Below are 13,384 nucleotides of genomic sequence, written 5' to 3' on the forward strand. Positions count from 1 at the left end.
ATGGAAAATACATGGAAAGGAACATGGAAGAACCTCAAAGATTGTTTATGTATATGTCTTAATTAATCTAAATGGTCATTTCTACATACTTTAGCGTTAGCAGTCCATCAGGCCAATAGATGGCGCTGTTGCACTGTTGTAGCAGGAGAAACAGCAAGTTCTGGCCAAGCGCGCACCATTCTGCAGAATAAGGATCAGAACTTTACAGAGGTAAACTGTGTCTGTTCTTTTTACTATTACAGGTGTGTAACAGAACTTCTAAACGTTCAAATATATACACAATATGTAATAACATGCTATTTAACAACTTTGTCAAGATATTATCACGTTAGGAAAGGTTTTGTTTTGGCTTTGTGTCGAACTGAGTGAGAGAAGAACGTGAATTACATTGAGTGAGAGAATATGTTAGCTTGATGCTAGCTGAGGTAAAAAACGATTTACGAGTCACAGGGACTATGTTTACTGAGTAGCTTACTTGTACTGGGTTTTGTCTAGGAGATTTTTTATAAAGAATCCATTTGTTAGGGATTTCTGCGTTGGTTTTACATGTTATTGGTTTTGTGTAAAATTGTGCTCACTAGCTGGTAAACTGACCGAGCACGCTCAGTCTGGTGGACTTTTAGTGCATACAGTGAGAGAGAGACGAATTTGTGGAGGTGCCAATATCTTAAAGCTGAATGTATTGTTGTCCGTTTTTTATAGAGGTAGCGGTATATAGAAAAACATTCAGTTATTTATGTTTTCATATATAGGTGTTTCTATTGTATGAATGTGAAATACATTGTGGTTTTCATGTGAAACCATACACTAAGACAGGGTTATTTGTGGAACATTTTTGAATTCGGCTTTAGGTAAAGTGCATTCATGTTGTGTGATTTAAAGTGTGCACTTGTTTGATGTGAATATTTTCAAAGTACTAACAAGAAAATAGACAATTGAACAAGAGAAAAAAAACATTCTTCAGAATAAAGAAAGCGCCAGAACTTTGCAGACGTAAACTTGTGTCCGTTCTTTTTACTATTGCAGGCCACCTCAGCTACACATGCACTCTGTCTGCACACGCATGCACATACACACGGACAAACACACACTAATGTTCTCTCTCTTGTGTTTGTCAGCAGTTCATGGTGGCCCTGTCATTCGCCTCCTTCACCTAAGCTCTGTCAGGGACCTACATGAAGAGTGCCATCACTCAGAGAGACACTTTGACCTGTCCAGCTCTCTCATCGGACTCATAGACGGCAGCTTTGAGATGGGTATCAACAATAGCATTGAGTTGCTTGAGAATTCATGTAGTAAAAACCAGATACAGACTACAGTATGATCCATTTCTTTTGTGGTTCAATCAGAGTCTGCTCACAATACTGTCCAGTTTTATAGTTGTTCCTATTAATTGATTGACTGGTGTTTGTCCATGACTCTACTGTCAAACCCCTAACATTGTTTTATGTGATGCTATATTGTTGCAGCCTAGTATCCAAACTGATATGACATTTTTAGTTTTTTTTTAAAACAGCGTTTATAATTTGCGATTCCTGGCTACTGTAGTGTTGTGGTTTCTTGCATGTAACCTGCTGTTCCTGGCTGTGGTCAGCCATTTTGGGGCGAAGCTGCACCGGCCCAGGCTAATTTCTATGGGCTGTTTCCTCATGGCTGTATGATCCTTCCTCACTGGCCTGCCACACTTCTTCATGGGACGGTAAAACAACTGAAATACTGGTTAAACTTGTGCTTCTAGAGATACTCCAATGCGGAGGATAGTTTCACTTTAGAAATAAAGAAATGTATCCAGTTGTTGATTAATTTCAGTTAATTTAGAACTAAAGTCTTGCGTAATTGGTCAGCTGCTTGATTATGTTTTGGGGCCATACATGTTAAGAGAAGCGATTTAAGAGATGCTTTAACTGTGATGTGGTAAAGTTGGACCCAGATACAGAGAAGAGACCAGAAGATGAAGCAGTGGTTCCAACCAGTCTCCATCCCTCAAGGGCCCACTTAACTGCCAAGAGCTCCCGGTTGCCTACATCGTAGTTGCTTTCCGCTGGTCGAGAACCGCTTGGAGAGAAAGGCGCATGGGTGCAGTTTCTTAACCTCCTAGTTCCGCTGTGAAAGGACCGCACCAGCTCCGGTGTCCGAGGCGTCCACCTCTACCACAAAGGGACGAGTAGGATCAGGATGAACGAGGATGGGTCCGGAGGTGAAACATCCCTTGAGCTCTGTCAACCTCGGGATTCCAGCAAAAACCTGCTTGAGTGAGGTGGGACAGGGCCGAATGTGTTCCGGAAGGGTTTTTGCAGAAGATCAGGATGTCGTCGAGGTAAACAAAGACAAACCCGGTTCAACATATCCCTAAGAGTGTCATTGATCAATGCCTGAAAGTCTGCCTGTGAGTTCGATATTCCGAAGGTCATGACTAAATACTCAGTGACCACTAGGGGTGTTTAAGTAAGGCAGTTTTCCACTCATCTCCCTCCCTGATTCACCCGCTAAATGGCACACATACTTAATCCATGTCTCAATTGTTTCAAGTCTTACAATATTTTTTAAACCTGTCTCCTCTTCTTTATCTATACTGATTTAAGTGGATTTAACTAGTGACATACATAAGAGATTATAGCGTTAACCTGGTTTCACCTGGTCAGCATATGTCATGGAAAGAGCAGGTGTTATTAATATTTTATACACTCAGTGTAACTCATTGGCACTGACATAAGTTATTTTCAACCATTAACTCGGGCCTTGTTGAGGCCTTATGTAGGTAAGTAATTGCTGATTGACAATAAAGTATTATTTTGATGTATGAAAAAAATATGGTATGCAATTCCTATGTAGAGAAGGTTCTCTCTGGTAGTTGTTCAATATGAGTTCAACTTTTACAGGGCACGCTTTTTTTCTTTAAGGATTTTTTAAAATTAACAAATATCATCAAACAAAAGAGGAATAGTCACATTGCTGTGATAAGGTGCGTCTCGGTGAGAGGTGTAGGAGTCAGGCGCAGGAGAGCAGGGATTTCTGAGAAGCGTGTTTAATATATAATTATATATACATAGTCCACCAATACAAAATTGGCACAGACGAAAATCCCAAAACTAAACTCTCGAAGGAACAGAAACTCGTGCCAACACACGGAGGAACAACCACAGTTCAGACACTACATACAAGTGCCTAAAAAGTGAAAACAATACAGAAACTCGTGCCAAACGCACGGAGGAACAAACTCAGTTCCGAAATTTAACTACACGTGCGTAATAACGAAAACAAGAAACATCAAAGATAATCAAGCGCAAATACACACAAGCTTAATCCCGCACGAAATAAGGCAGGTAACAGGTGCCCTATATACACACAGAAATAAACGCAATTGAAACCAGGGGCCTGTTGCACAAAAGTAGAATTAAGACATCCGGGATAAATGACTCAGCTGAGCTCAATGAAGCCAAAACATGTGCGTCCAGGCTTAATTGGTTGCACAAAGACCAAGCCAGGATGAGCAGACACGGATTCATTAAGCCAGGTGAAACCAATCCTGGATAGGTGCGCGCTCACGGCTCACTCAAATAGACCCCGCCACAGATCACAGATTAACTGATTTACCATGGCAACTAGAGCCGCGTACTTTTCCCCGTCGGAAGCACAAATCCTCATGGAGGCATACGAGGAGGTAAAATATATAATTAAGAAGAAAGGCAACACCGCCACAGTGATAAAGCAAAGAGAAAAAGCGTGGCAAAGTATTGCAGACCGCCTGAATGCGTAAGTAGTGCACAATTACACACTCACCGCTCCGCTGAAACATCACAATTACAATTCAAATATTTAATTCACATCTCCAAAAATGCAGTTGTACTGTAATTATGAAACGGTTAAATTTTTAATTGAAATGCACTGCAGATATGAGTGAAATTGTGTAAAGTAACTCCATCACACTGTATAAAGCTATGATACATTTTTTGATATTTTTACTGAAAACAAGACAAAAATACCAAGTAATTTTTTGCAGTGTGACTCCATTAAATGTGTGTGTGTGTGTGTGTAGATTAAACATGAACGGGCCAAAACGGACATGGCAGCAGGTCAAAATCAAATACAAGAACATTCTGCAGAATGGTATGGTCCCTGACTAATATTTAACAAAGCACAAGCATATATTGTACCCAGAAGGTGCCTGCTCACACATTGTCTGTACTGTTTTAGCAGTGAAAAAGAATACCCACAGACAAGGCACGGGTGGTGGGTCACCAAAGGCTGACCTTACCCCAGCAGAGGACATGGCCTTGGAGCTAAATAAAGGCAGGCCCGTCTTAGAGGGGATCCCTGGGGGGAAAGAGACGAGCATAGGTTCCTCCCAAGATGCCACCCGCTTCATTCAAGGTATGTCCTTCCATCTCTACATGGGATACAACCACATTCATATTGAATCAATTTGGACTGTCTGACTTTGGTTTACCTATTGCCTTGCAGTGTCTGGCAGCACTGTGTTCCTGTTAGAGCCACCAGCACAAGCACCAGACGATGCTGATCCAGTGAGTACTCCATCAAAGGCATACTGTAGGCCTGGCATGTCTTGTCTACTAGCTTCAATATGAATCCGATTAAATGTGATAGGGTGAAGGCCCCAGTGCAGCAGCAACAGCACATGATGGAGACGATGATGAGGAGGAGACCATCTCTCTGGATTCCAGAAGGCATGAGGTATCATGTTAAGACTGTGAAAGTACTATTTACTCTACAATGGTGAGGAGTCCTCATCAAAATCAAAAAATCTAATTTCTTTTACAGGACCCAGATGCTATACAGTGGGAAAACCAGCCTGGCAACATAGTGCGTATTAATAAAAGGACACCACATCCTGCCAAATTCCAGCTGCGCTAATTGTATTGTGTTCACAGAGCTCACAAGCTATCAGAAAGTTGTATGGCAACCACCTCCGGCGCCAAATAGAACTGGCAGACATAGACATTCAGTACAAGAAGAAAAAGATGGAAAATCTTGCACTGGAGTCCGAAATAAAAAAGAGGACAATTAGGAAACTGGACCTTGAAATAAAAAAACTTGAGAGGGAGGTGAGATATGCCTTCAATGTACACTGTATGCTAACTGTAACACAAATGTATTAATCATTATTTTTCTTTCCTCCCCCAGCTCCAAGAAGATGACACAGCTCAAAATAAAAATTAGGTATATTCTCGTAAAGTCAAGTGAGCCATGACATATGAGCTCTTATTGTGAGCACACAGGACGGTGGCATCTTTCTAAGTTTTTTTTTATTTTCCCAGCAATCAGTACAACCAAGTCATCGTTATAAGGCATCGCCCTCTTTTGCCCACCCCCCCAGCACCAGGTGTGGCCACTAGCCTATATGAAGGCCCAAAATTGTGTGTTCCTTTCTGCTCTGACAATGGCATGCCCATTCGTGCGAGATGTGGTGGATGAAGAAGCACTTGTGCTGAGGAGAGCCTTCAGGCGAGAAAGGGTCTTCAGGGACCGGTTGGACCCACTGGCCTTCCCTGATGACCATCTATATGAAAGATACAGGTTTTCTGCAGATGGCATCAGGTATCTATGCAGACTACTGGGTCCCAGGATTAAGCACCGCACTGCACGGAGCCATGCACTGAGTGTGGAGCAAATGGTTTGTGTGGCCTTGCGCTTTTTTGCTAGTGGAGCCTTCCTGTACTCAGTGGGGGATGCAGAACAGCTGAACAAGGCCACAATTTGCCGCACAATAAGGAGTGTGTGTCTGGCTATCAAAGCATTAGCAGATGTCTTCATCTCCTTCCCTGGCCACAGAAGACTCTGTGACATCAAAGAGGAGTTCTATAGGATTGCAGGTAAGAGGATCTACAAATTACAGGACAACTGTTAACACATAGTAGGATACTCATTACTTTGTGTGACAGGTTTCCCCAATGTCATTGGTGCAGTGGACTGCACACACATAAGGATAAAAGCCCCCTCAGGTGCCCATGAGGCCGATTTTGTGAATAGGAAATCCTTTCACAGCATTAATGTTCAGGTGAACATAACTTTTTGATATTGTCCATTGACGAACACTCTGCATTGCCAGTGATGTGCATTGATTGGTGTAATATTCCTCATCTTATGATTTCAGATGGTCTGCAATGCTGACTGTGTGATCAGCAATGTTGTGGCAAAATGGCCTGGCTCAGTCCATGACTCCAGAATCTTTCGGGCCTCTGAAATCTATCAGTGCCTATCACAAGGTAAGCCACACAACCCCTATTTATAACCATCATGGCTGTGTCAAGAATATCACTGTGTTTATGAGGTAGTAATGATGAGATTTTGTGTTGACAGGTGAATTCTCTGGTGTGTTGCTGGGAGACAGGGGGTATGGCTGCCAGCCTTTTCTCCTGACACCTTTCACAGACCCCCAGGAAGCACAGCAGGCCTACAACCATGCCCATGCCAGGACCAGGGCCAGAGTTGAAATGACCTTTGGCCTCCTGAAGGCACGCTTTCACTGCCTTCACAAATTAAGGGTCAGCCCTGTTAGGGCATGTGATATTACTGTGGCTTGTGCTGTCCTCCACAATGTGGCCTGCCTGAGGAAGGAGAGGGCCCCCAGAGTGCCACCAGCCATGGACTGGGACAATCCGGCAATCTTCCCTGATGACGACAGTGGTCGGCTGCTGAGGGACCAATATGTGTTGAATTATTTTAGTTAGTATGTGTGCTTTCAATTTTGGTTAAATATGTCCTGCGGTGGCAGAGGAATTTGGGTTTTTTTGTGTTCGTTTTTTGACGAATTTGGCCTCTTATGATGTTTGTGCGGTATACTGTGTGTAATACAAGGCTGCAGGGAGGCTACTGCATCCATTCATTTGTCTGTTCAGTTGATGTGTATGGATTTGTCCTGCATTTATTTTAGTGTGCAGACATGCAGGGTGTGTTATATACAGACCTTTGAATGTGTATGTATCATTTTGTATAATATGCTTGGATTCTGTGCTTTCCATCTTGTAGAGTCACTGTGACTTCAGTTTCGAAAGGAGCTGATGGTTTACCTGCTTTGTTTTGTCCTTATTCAATAAAGGAACATAATGTTACACATTGTGTTTTTATATTCATATGGAATGTGTATTTGTTTATATGACAGAGTACTAGGGCCACACTGAAGAAAAAGGATAAAGTCATACATTTATGAGGCTGGTTCTTTCTGCAGAAAAGCTACATATTGTTTTTACAGTTTTGATACTTATGACAATGTGATACTTAATATTCTGGCACATCAGCATGTCTTTGTTTATGAAACCATACTGAAGTACAATTTCACGAAATGCCCCACATCTGTCATTTTAACAACTGTCCTCCTTTAAAACAACTGGTTACAATATTATGACTTGTGTTTTTTTTCCCCTCTGTGGCCCTAATATTCTATCATTTTATATATAGCCTTATAGTCTATGGGAAACTGTAAATTATCTAATGATAGCAACATCATCTAAAAATCATTTTTTATCCAAAATCATTGAAATTAATGATCACAAACGTTTAAATAATAACAGTGGGTCTAGTTATATGTGATAACAATGTATAGTGAGCAGTGAAATAACTATTGGTTTCCATTTGTGGTGACTGCTGACTGACATTAGGGATGAGATTAAATAGATCCTGGAATTTAGCCTGGTCTGGAGCAGGCTAGCTCCACAGAATAAATCTCCATGGTAATTTATACCATAACATATCCTCCTGCCCCCTATCCATCTTTAGTGCAACCGGATTACGGATCAATTGAGCCAGGATCACCAAGATATCCTGGCTTAATCCCTTATCCTAGTTTTGTGCAACAGGCCCCAGGTGTGAAAAGGAACACAGACAAAACAACCAGAAAAGGAAAAAGGGATCGGTGGCGGCTAGTAAACCGGCGACGCCGAGCGCCGCCCGAACAGGGAGAGGAGTTATCTTCGGTAGAAGTCGTGACATGCGAACAAGCATACATACAAACTATTTACATTGCCAGGAATTCTAAACAAACAAATCATATTCATTAATAATACAACAAGTTTTAATTGCCTTTTTGTTTTTCATTTTAGTTAAAGTGGTGCCATAATGTTTAAACTCATTTATAAAGTGAAAAAAGTAACGTTTTGAATTAGACCATTTGCATTTGTGAATATGAAATTGACCTAGTATTATTAGCAGTTGAATTAAATATACTACATCTTTATCTATGTCAGAATTTCTGAAATAAATCATTATATCAAAACCATTAAATAGTACAACCGGTCCTATTTTTTTGTAACAAAATTCCGTATGTCAATCCAAAACATTCTGCTATTGTCACACCCTGACCTAAGAGAGCCGTTTTATTTCTCTATTTGGTTAGGTCAGGGTGTGATGTGGGGTGGGCATTCTATGTTTTGTATTTCTGTGTGTTTGGCCAAGTGTGGTTCCCAATCAGAGGCAGCTGTCTATCGTTGTCTCTGATTGGGAATCATACTTAGGCAGCCCGTTTTGCCACCTTAGTTGTGGGTAGTTGTCTTTGTTAGTGGCCTGTATAGCCCTAGTAAACTTCACGTTCGTTTGGGTGTTTCTTGTTTTGTTGGCGACATTTATAATAAAGAAAAATGTACGCTCACCACGCTGCACCTTGGTCCGGTCATTTCCACGAAGACATCGATCGTGACAGCTATAAATACAGGTAAAAAAAACAAATGCAAAATGGTCTCCTTCTCCATTCCACAGAAATCACAGATATATTCAATATTCAGCTTGAATCTTTCCAAAACATGTTTCACAGGATAAATTCTATGTAACATTTTAAATTAAACTTCCTTTTCTTTGTTACTGATACAATATTTGTTAGCAATTTTCCATGCTTTCCCCCATTGTATATCACCATAGATATCTGACCAAAAGAATCTTGCTGAGGGAATTGTAGTATCACAAACAATATTCCTAATCTGTTTATTACTACATTTATCTTTGATGTTAATATTGCCAATGAATATATTTTCATGTAAATCTATGTTACTTACATCAACCACAGAGGAATTTAAAATAGATTACAACCCCCCTTGGAATCGCATCAAAAACAATTGCATATTCTTTTGGGGTTATTGGAATTATAAACTTATCAAGAAATTCCCCATATGAGAGTAGATATCCATCCTTATTCAGTAACTGACCAACCCAAATAATTTTATTCTCAAACCAGTTATGAAAAAAATAGACTTACTTTTTATGGAACAACAAAAATATCTGTGAGGGGAAAAAGTGTGTTTATACGCTAACATCCAAGCTAAAATTGCCCGCTTATGAAATTTGGCAAACTTTACTGGGATTTTATCAATATCAAAATTACATGGAAGCAAAAATTCTAAACCACCAACAGAGTCAAATAAATACTTAGGAAGACATTCCAAATACTGTTCTGGTTCTTAACATACTTCAGAATCCAATTTATTTTAAAAGTAGTATTCAGAGTATTGAAATCTAAAACCTCAAGACCTCCTTGTTCTTGGGTATTAGTGAGAATATCTTTTCGTAGATAGTGAGGCTTGTTCCTCCAAATAAAATTGTAACGATTCTTATCTAAGTCCTTTACAATTTTAGGGGGTAAGTCAAGGGATAACGAGACATAAAGCGATCTGGATAACCCTTCAGCTTTGGATAATAAAACCCGACCGTATAACGAAATATCTCTCATCAACCAGAGGTTCAATTTCTTCTTTGTTTTCTCAATAATGGTGTTAAAGTTCAATTCACTCCTTTGTTTTTCATCCTTGGATATAACAATTTCAAGATAAGTAACCTTATCTTTAACTGGGATACCATATACTTCCTGTAAAACACAATCCTTGAGTGGAAATAAGACTGACTTATTGATATTAATTTCCAAACCCAAAACAATGGAAAAGTCTTCAATACAGGAAACTGCTTTAGAAACCTCATTCCTGTCTCTTAAAAATATAGTGGTTGTCACGACTTCTGCCGAAGTCGGCTCCTCTCCTTGTTCGGGCGGCGTTCGGCGGTCTACGTCACCGGCTTTCTAGCCATCGCCGCTCCATTTTTCATGTATCCATTTGTTTTGTCTTGTTCCCTGCACACCTGGTTTTCATTCTCCAATCAATCTACATGTATTTATTCCTCTGTTCCGCATCATGTCTTTGAGAAAGATTGTTTGTGTTACGTGTTATTTGTTGACGCGCCAGACTGGTTTGTTTTTTCCGTGGTATTTCACGAAGATGTTTATTGTTAAACATAATTCTTGTGACTGTTTTGAGCTTTTTGCACTTTTGCCTCAATAAAGTGTGCGCCTGTTCACAAATCTCTGCTCTCCTGCACCTGACTTCGCTACCAGTATGCACACAATTGACAGAATCTTTCAACCACCATGGAGTCAGCAGGAGCAGGTACCCCGGTCAGAGGAGTCGAGGAGCGCGTCCAGGAAAACGATGCAATGCTACATCTCGGTGCCATGATGAATCGCGTTGTCCAGACCATGGACCGCTGGGAGAGAAAGGAAGTCTCTCCAGTGCCTTGACAAGCGCAACCGGGGTTACCTCTACCCGTCCCGTCTGGATCCAGCACCAGTGGGATGCATCTCTCCCTTCCCAGGGAGTATGATGGGACGGCCGCACAGTGCCAGGGGTTACTTTTACAACTGGACCTATACCTGGCCACCGTTCACCCAGCTCCCTCAGGAAGGGAGAGAATATCCGCCCTTGTCTCATGCCTCTCGGGGAGAGCTCTGGAGTGGGCAAACGCCGTGTGGGGAGAGGAAGACGCGGCGTTGGACCACTTCGAAGAGTTCACCCGCTGCTTCCGGGCCGTCTTTGACCATCCGCCTAAAGGTAGAGCGGCGGGGGAACGACTCTTCCATTTGAGGCAGGGGACGAGAAGCGCACAGGATTTCGCGCAGGAGTTCCGGACCTTGGCCGCCAGAGCAGGATGGAACGACAGGGCCCTCATCGAACACTATCAATGCAGCCGATGTGAGGACGTCCGACAGGAGTTGGCCTGCAGGGATGCCACCATCACCTTTGACCAACTGGTGGATCTGTCCATCTGGTTAGATAACCTGCTGGTCATCCGTGGACGTCCTGAGGGGGCTCTGTCGGTTCCATCTCCCAGCACTCCCGCTCCGGTGCCCATGGAGCGGAACTGTCTTAAATTTGATCGTTTATTTGCGTATTAGGGTACCAAAGGATTGATTATAAACGTTAATTGACTTGTTTGGATAAGTTTATTGGTCATGTTTGGGTTTCATTTTGTATGCATTTTGAAAGAGGGAAACCGAGTGAATTATTGACTGAAGCGCGCCAGCTAAACTGAGTTTTTATGGATATAAAGAAGGACATTATCGAACAAAAGTGTCACGAATACCACCGAAGGTGGCTCCCCTTCCTGTTCGGGTGGCGCTCGGCCGTCGTCACCGGTCTACTAGCTGCCACCGATCCCTTTTTCCTTTTCGTTTGTTTTTGTCTAATTGTTTTCACCTGTTCCTTGTTGGGGTTTTGGATGGGTGTTATTTAAGTTTGTTTAGCCCGCTGGTGTTTGTGCGGGCTTGTTGTTATTTTGACGTATGTGGTGTTTGTGCTGTTTTGGGTTTTCGCTGTCCGGTATTTTTGTAACTATGGTTTTGGGTTTGTTGCACCTGTGTTTTGGGCTTCACCCATGTTTTTGACTAGTTACTTTACGAAAGGACATTAAAGCGTTTTTCCCGTTCTACCTTCTGCTCTCTGCGTCTGACTCCACACCCATCACTCTCCAGTCGTTACAAAAAGGACCATTTGTAATGTAACTGAGACCTTTTGGAGTGCCAACAGAAGAAGATCTTCAAAGGTATGTGTCACGAGAATTATGTTCTCAGTGTTCATAACCCAATTCAAATAATCTACTCAGTCTGCAAACCAGAATCTGTAAGATACTGGTTGAATGAATCAGACGGAGGCCCAGCTACGATAGTCAGAAAGTTTATTTACGATAGCGCTGGTTAGTTGTACAAAACAATTCATTTTATACTAGCTCCTTACGCACATACATTTGCACACAAACAGTAGGTATTCTACGCACATACTGTATCAATACCCAGCCGACAAAGATTAGGGACCGTGAGAAGCACTCCCTGTCCTTTCCCAAATCTCTGTGGCCCCTAGCCAAGGTCGGCACCGAATCTTGCTCAGACAGTCTGTGTTTAAGATACTTCAGAGACATATTGTACAGATATATTGTTTTACCCTAATTCTGACTAAAACTACACATCATTTATTATAATTTTGCTGGCTAAGACTACACACATCATTAATAATAATTTGATGATTCTAATGTATTTCACTGATTCTAATCAATTACAATTATATAGTTTCGGGGTGGAATATTCTAATCATTCATTTAAATATATAAATTCCATCCACAGTAAGGCATTTATGTCGCTATTTCTGACTTGTGTCGCAACTCCCTGGTTGAAAATTATTTGTTATGCATTTGTGTGCTGGGCGCTGTCCTCAGATAATGGCATGGTTTGCTTTCGCTGTAAAGCCTTTTTGAAATCTGACACATTGGCTGGATTAACAACAAGTTAAGCTTTATTTTGATGTATTGCACTTGTGATTTCATGAAAGTTTAATATTTATAGAAATTTAATTTGAATTTGGCGCTCTGCAATTTCACTGGAAATTGTCAAAATGGGACGGTAGCGTCCCACTAATCTGCAAGAAGTTCACTTTCCTGAGTTTTCCCCACATTCCCAGCATAAGGCGCTCGTCGATTCAGGCGCGGCTAGGAATTTCATAGACAGATCATTTGCCCATAGTTTAGGGATCCCCATTGTTCCAGTAGCTAAGCCCTTCCCAGTTCACGCCTTAGACAGTCGACCAATAGGGTCAGGGTTAATTAGGGAGGCCACCGCTCTCCTAGGCATGGTGACGCAGGGGGGTCACAAGGAGAGAATCAGTCTCTTCCTCATTGACTCTCCTGCGTTTCCCGTGGTGCTAGGCCTACCCTGGTTAGCCTGTCATGACCCCACTGTCTCATGGCAACGGAGGGTTCTCACGGGGTGGTCGCAAGAGTGAGGTGTTTAGGGGTTTCCATTGGTGCTACTACGGTGGAAAGTCCAGACCAGGTCTCCACCGTGTGCATTCCCCCGAATATTCCGATTTGGCTCTCGCCTTCTCCAAGAAAGCGACTCAATTACCACCCCATCGTCGGGGGGATTGTGCGATAAACCTCCAGGTAGACGCCGCACTTCCCAGGAGTCACGTGTATCTCCTGTCACAGGCAGAGATGGCGGCTATGGAGACATATGTCTCCGAATCTCTGCGTCAGGGGTACATTCGGTCCTCCACTTCACACGCCTCCTCGAGTTTCTTTTTTTGTGAAGAAGGAAGGACGTCTGCGCCCGTGTATTGACTATCGA

At 42.1% G+C, this 13,384-nt stretch overlaps 1 protein-coding gene across 3 annotated transcripts; it reads left to right on the forward strand.

Annotated features, from left to right (window-relative positions):
- The first annotated feature begins 3,304 nt into the window (after positions 1-3,304).
- Positions 3,305-7,091, forward strand: LOC139542024 (putative nuclease HARBI1). 3 transcript variants are annotated; one of them, XM_071346995.1, is made up of 11 exons: positions 3,306-4,107; positions 4,195-4,371; positions 4,462-4,523; positions 4,606-4,692; positions 4,780-4,821; positions 4,890-5,063; positions 5,143-5,178; positions 5,277-5,831; positions 5,901-6,016; positions 6,113-6,224; positions 6,319-7,091. In XM_071346995.1, exons 8-11 carry the CDS (start codon positions 5,360-5,362, stop codon positions 6,687-6,689), a joined length of 1,071 nt encoding a protein of 356 aa, XP_071203096.1. In that variant the 5' UTR covers positions 3,306-4,107; positions 4,195-4,371; positions 4,462-4,523; positions 4,606-4,692; positions 4,780-4,821; positions 4,890-5,063; positions 5,143-5,178; positions 5,277-5,359; the 3' UTR covers positions 6,690-7,091. The 3 variants fall into 3 exon arrangements, 2 of the variants coding, with proteins under 2 accessions (XP_071203097.1, XP_071203096.1); XM_071346996.1 differs by having other exon boundaries at positions 3,305-4,107; positions 4,780-5,063; XR_011668455.1 differs by lacking the exon at positions 5,901-6,016 and having other exon boundaries at positions 3,353-4,371.
- Positions 7,092-13,384: the final 6,293 nt, after the last annotated feature.

The sequence above is a fragment of the Salvelinus alpinus genome, chromosome 17, assembly GCF_045679555.1.
Source record: "Salvelinus alpinus chromosome 17, SLU_Salpinus.1, whole genome shotgun sequence".
Lineage (NCBI taxonomy): Eukaryota > Metazoa > Chordata > Actinopteri > Salmoniformes > Salmonidae > Salvelinus > Salvelinus alpinus.